The sequence below is a fragment of the Eimeria acervulina genome, genomic scaffold (assembly GCF_000499425.1).
Source record: "Eimeria acervulina Houghton genomic scaffold, Eah_scaff1015, whole genome shotgun sequence".
Taxonomy (NCBI): Eukaryota; Apicomplexa; class Conoidasida; order Eucoccidiorida; family Eimeriidae; genus Eimeria; species Eimeria acervulina.
In genome coordinates this window covers 3,274-9,426 of record NW_013549477.1, presented here as the reverse complement: position 1 = coordinate 9,426, position 6,153 = coordinate 3,274, and the positions used below count along the sequence as shown (strand labels likewise).

Genomic DNA, 6,153 nt, shown 5'->3' with positions numbered 1-6,153 from the left:
TATATATATATATATATATTGTAATTCTACACACTGTTGCATTTTGATAATGTATGTATTATGCATATAAGACATTATATATACACATATGCACAGATATGTATATATATTGTTCTACACATTTCTTTCTGTATATAATATATGCCTTGGCCATATAATAGATAATATATATAGATATAGATATAGATATATAGATATAGATATAGATATGTAGATATAGATACAGATATATAGATATGGATATAGATAACGATATAGATATAGATGTAAATATAGATAATATATTTATTTGTTTTTTCATACATTTCTGTATTAGAGTTCATGGAGGCGTCTTCTTTATCTTTTTCTGATCTGTCTGCTGAGTTGATGCGTCCTGTGTTAATTTATTCATTCAATCTTTTCTTTTAATATATGTTATATATTTTATATACTAGATATATAATATATATAATATATTATATATATTATCAATATAATATATATATATATATATATTGAAACAAAAGTTTGATTGGTTTAGTATTATTTCTTGTTTGTTAAAACATCAATAAAGAGAATAAGTAGTGAATTATATATCTTCTTTTATTGATAATGCACGCGTTGAGGTGTCTGTACAGCTCAGCAAAGCAGCTTCTTCTGTCTTCCCCTTTCGCAGGTTGATATGCATTATTATATTTTTTCTATTATTACATTAAATAAAATTGTTTCTTCTGTCTTGCAAGCTTTGTCTCCTGCTGCTTCTTGTTGATTATGCATGCACGGAGAAGAAATAGTTATTTGGCGGTCTTCTACATCAACATAAGTTGTAGCCTGATAAAAAGAAAGAAAAATATTAATGTTTGTTTGCTTATATTTACACAATGCTTATTTTTACGTTCTTGATCGCTATTAAATAGATCAACAGATATATTAATACATAATATATCCACTTAGATAAATGCATATAAATAAATAAATATATATATATATATAAATAATTGTACATCAATACGAATACAAATAAACAAACATATAAAGGATAGACATATCAATACATAAATATATCCATGTAGATAAATGCGTATTAATACTTACATATAAATAAATAAATATACATCAATATGAATACAAATGAATAAATAAATAAATATAAATATATATATGTATATATGTACAGGATATATATTTATTTGTTTTTAAACTCTAGTTATTAAAACAGATTAGAAGGTGTTGAATTAATTATTTTCTTCTTCTCACCGTGTAGAATTTATTTTGCTTGATTTTGACATTTTGTATAATCGCCACTCCATTAACTGCTAAATGAATGGAAGGTAAATGAGTCTCTGATTTCTTTGTTCTTTTTTCGTTTATCTTTTGCTTTTCTTTTTCTTCTTCTTTTGCTTTGTTTTCTTCTGCCTTTGCTTCTTCTTTTGCTTTATTTTCTTCTTCTTTTTCTTCTGCTTTTTCTCTATTTTCTTCTGTCTTTTCTTCTTCGTTTTCTTTTTCTTTGTCTTCTTCTTTTTCTTCTGTCTTTTCTTCTTCGTTTTCTTTTTCTTTGTCTTCTTCTTTTTCTTCTTCGTCTTCTTCTTTTTCTTCTTCTTTTTCTTCTTCTTTTTCTTCTTTTCCTTCTTCTTTTTCTTCTTCTTTTTCTTCTTTTCTTTCTTCTTTTTCTTCCTCCTTTTCTTCATCGTTTTCTTCTTTTTCTTCTACTGTTGTTTCTTCTTTCCCTTTTGCTTCTTCTTTTTCCTTCACTTCTTCTTTTTCCTTCACTTCTTCTTTTTCTTTTCCTTGCCCTTCTTCTTCTTCTTTTTCCTTTTCTTTTTCTTTTTCCTTTTCTTTTTCTACTTCTTTTGCTTTTTCTTCTATTTTTTCTCCTCCTTTTTCTTCTTTGCAAGGGTTGCCGAGCTGAACTCCAACTAAATATCGGCCATTAACTGGAACAGAAATCGACCAAAAGTTTGGAGGAGCTCCTGCTGCTGCTGCTGCTCCTGTTGCTGCTGCTGCTTGCGCTGCTGTTGCTGCTGCTGCTGCTGTTGTTGGTTGAGCTGCTGCTTCTCCACGGGCCTGAAAAGACAGAGCACAGGGTCTTTAGCCAGCAGCAGCAGCGGCAATTTATATATTCTCCTCAGCACTTACAGGCGCAGCAGACAGCACAATGCCTCCGCTGTTTAAAATAGAAGAAGAAGGGGAAGTTGAAAGACCTCCTCTGCATTGGGGCGCCTTAGCCTGCTGCAGCCACCCTGTGCAGCAGCAGCAACAACAACAGCAGCAACGGCAGCATTTTTAAAACAGGTCTTTTGAATTGCTTGTTGTTTGAAGTTCTCACCATAGAAATATCTTCCATGCTGTTGTTTAATATCGCCTCTGTCTGCCACCCAGCCCTAAGAGTGCCCCGATTGCATGAGGTGTACGTACACCACAAGAAGGGCCTTTGAATCTGTCTCACTGGAGGCAAGGGTTTGTCTCTATCTGCTTCAAAATGAATATTCAGCTTGAAGGGCTGTTGACGCAGCAACGCATGCGTGCAAGAGGCATGGCTTATTGCAATGGAAGTATCAGCAGGCCCGTGAGTCATGGAGACGATTCCGTTTTTATTTTCAGCATAAAAGGATATTTGAGGGCCCCCCAAGGTGATGAATACTTCGCATGCAGATTCTTAAGGTGATGAATACTTCGCATGCAGATTCTTCAGGTGTACATACACCTGCATGCAGAGCAGCGCTGCAGAGAGCAGACTCCACAGCGTACATCTTATTTCCATAGACGGGGCCCGCAGGTTCTTTAAAGCATTTCCCGCTGCATATTCCAATAAACTGAAGAATAGAAGAGGGATTAGCCTCTTCTTGCTCCTCTAACGCCGTCGTTATGGTGTCTAGACACTGCAAATTGAGGCATTTATATATTTTAATATTTGTTGAATCATCTATTATATATATATATATGTATGCCCCTCACCTTCAATTCTATTACAGGAGGAGGCAAAGAAGAAGCCTCTGTCTCTGTTGTACAAGGCACCCCCCAAAATTCAAAGGAACCGCCGCTGTCTCCTCCATTAACAAACATTTGCGTGATTTCTATTTTAACCTGAAGATGTTTTGCGTTATCTCGTAATCTTTTGCTTTAAGCTGCAACAAACAAAAGACCTACAGAAGAAGTCAGCTTAGGTAAAGGCAATAAATAGGAATGATGCTCCAGCTTAGCCGTGTGCAGAATAGAAAACACTTCCGTCTCCCCGTCTATAGAAGAAACATATAAAGACATATATATGTATATTATATATATATGTATATGTATATATATATATGTATATATATATACATGTATATATATAATATACAACGACAGCGGCTAGTAACAACACCGGCAATAAGCAATCAATAGCAAACGTAGTTATTCAATGCATAGCGCAGCAAGAACAAGAAAGAAGAAGAAAAAAGAAAGGAAAAGAAAAAGAAAGTAATTAAATGATGGAAGAAGGTGAAGAAAAAGAAAAGGGAGGAGAAGAAGGAGGAGAAGGACAAGAAAAAGAAAAAGAAGAATATAATAAAATGCTGTCTACAGACAAACCTTCAAAGGTAAGAGTTATTTCAGACGGCCACATTAGCGGATCTCCAGGGGGCATAAAGAGGAAGCGAGTGCTGAAGAAAATAAAAAAATAAATAGGAAAAATAAGGGAATGAACGATAAAAACAGGGGTTTTAAATAGCAGCAATAAAGACAATGAAAAAATAAACAAATAAATAATAAATTATAAATGATAAATTATATTTATTGCAAACGTTTAAACGCCATACAAACTCACATTTGCACAGGCTGGGTGAAGGTAAGAGAAATATACTCCCCGTTGCCTGCAGCAGAAAAATAATAAGATAAATAAGAATAATAAGAATGATTGCACGAGCGACATAATTATAGCAATAATAATAATAATAATAGCAGGAGTAATAATGTGCAATAAGCGGCATAGCAACAATAATAATAACAATGTGGGCAAAAGCGAGAATATAATCACAACAGCAATTGTTTACAAATATAAAAACAAGAATAACAAATCCAGTACAAACGCATGCAACAAATGGAATATAATAACAACAAAAGTAACAACAATAACAACAATAATAATAATAACGATGATGACGATGATAATAATAATAATAATAACAATAATAATAAATTAAACAATATAGTACCGTTTCCGCTATTGGAGCGCCACTGGCCGTGGGGGCCGTCGAAATGACTTCCGCTTAGAGCAGCGGTACAATTAAAAAGAGAAGAAAGAAAAGAAGAAGAGCTGCAAAAAGAAAAGAAAGGGCCTTTAGAAAGAGATAGATTGACTTCTTCTCCTCCTGTATATTCAATCCAAAATAATAGTAATAATAATAATAATAGTAATAATAATAATAATAATAATACAGTTATTGTTATTATTGTTATTGTTGATAATATTAATGGTTAATAATTGATATTATTATTAATAGTATTTATAATAATAATCAAAGTTTTCTCACCGCAGGCTGATGCATCTTTAAGAGCTGCAAACACCATAATAAAAGGAATATCTCTGTGTATAATGTTGAAGGAGATGAAGCCGCCTCTATGCATAATTCTTTTAAATCCTAGTTGTTGTAATTCGTTTGTTGTTGATGTTTTATTTGTTTTTTCTTCTTCTTTTTCTTCTTCTTTGTTCTTAACAACGCTGATGCTGTAATCTGTTTCTTGCGGTCTCCATAGATAATCTTCAAATGCAGCAAATGGAAAGGGCTGCCCCTTAGAAACACCAACATAAATATCAGCAGGAAGATTTATATGCATCTCCAGCACAGAAGAAGATGCTGAAGGCTTCTGCTTAGAACGAATATAACGCATGCCTTTCAAATGCTCAGGGATATTTGACAATGCAGCAGAAGAAGATTCATCTGCATATAATGCAGCGCCTTCTTGTAACAAAGAAAGAGAATACTGCGTCGGGTCCAGGCTGAAGCAAACCTTCATTAATATAAATATAAATAAACATAAATAAATAAACAAATATATATGTATATGTTTATTTACATATTTATATCAAATACACAAATACACAAGAGAAAAGAGGCTTCAATCCATCATTTAGTGCATTTAAATAAACGACACAAACAGAAAACGAACAAAGATAAATATACTTCACTCACCCGGATATCTTTAAAGGAGGAGGCCGATTTATTGTAAAGAAGAATTTAGGAGGTATTATTTCTCTGGGGATATCTTCAGATGCCCACATGAGTCTGAGAAGCAATTTTATTAAAATGGTGTTCTGCGTAATAATGTTCAAATTATGCATGCATTTTGTTCAGATAAGTAAGTATGAAGAATAATCTTTTCATGAAATGCACGCATTTTATGCATATTATGAATGAGGCAAAAGATTATTCTTCAACAGTGCAGTATGCATTTTGTTCATATAAGTATATATATATATATATATATATCAGCACTTGCAAGTACGTTGCATGTATTTAATTCTCATTCGATGCAAGTAGAATGCATGCATTTAATAGAACATTTTTTCACAAGTAAAATGCATGTATTGAAATACTATCTTATTTTTATTTTTATATTATTTTAAAATTCTTTCGCACTTACTTTAGACTGCCATGGTCGCTGTGTTCAAATAGGAAGTGTGTGTTGTGAACCATTTCCACACGTATTTTATATTTTTTTCTCCCAGTTAATCGAATTGAAGGAGATTCTACGATATGTTTGCCGCTTTTCTCAGCCAAAGATATCAAAGAAACTCGGTGGCTCCCTGAGGAATCTGCTGCAGTTCCTGGAGGCATTCTATCAGAAATCAAAGGAAGCCCATTCAGAAAAAGCCTCGCGCCGTTGTCTGTTTCTGCAAAAAGTAATTCATTAAAGAGGATATATTTAATAAAAATAATACCGATAATAAATAAAGAGTATTTTTCTTTATTTATTGACAAATTTTTAGTATATACATACCGGTGCTGAATACATAATGCGCAGTTTCTGGAATCAGCAGAAACCCATCCCAGCCTGAATATGAATTTTTTTAAATTATTTTATTTTATTCTATTTTATTTGTTTTTAAACAGACATACGAACGGAATAGTGATGGCTTGCAACGCCTTCTAAGGGCCCTGATCCACTGAACGCCACATCAATATTTCTGTGTTTTTT

General features: G+C 32.8%; 1 protein-coding gene across 1 annotated transcript; it reads right to left on the bottom strand.

Moving 5' to 3' along the window:
• Positions 1-1,218: 1,218 nt before the first annotated feature.
• EAH_00053910 (hypothetical protein) lies at positions 1,219-5,792 on the bottom strand (the record flags this gene model as incomplete). Its single annotated transcript, XM_013393982.1, has 8 exons — positions 1,219-2,043; positions 2,682-2,858; positions 3,127-3,215; positions 3,547-3,617; positions 3,782-3,827; positions 4,488-4,954; positions 5,148-5,240; positions 5,599-5,792. The coding sequence occupies 8 exons, from the start codon at positions 5,790-5,792 to the stop codon at positions 1,219-1,221; spliced, it is 1,962 nt and encodes a 653-aa protein (XP_013249436.1).
• Positions 5,793-6,153: the final 361 nt, after the last annotated feature.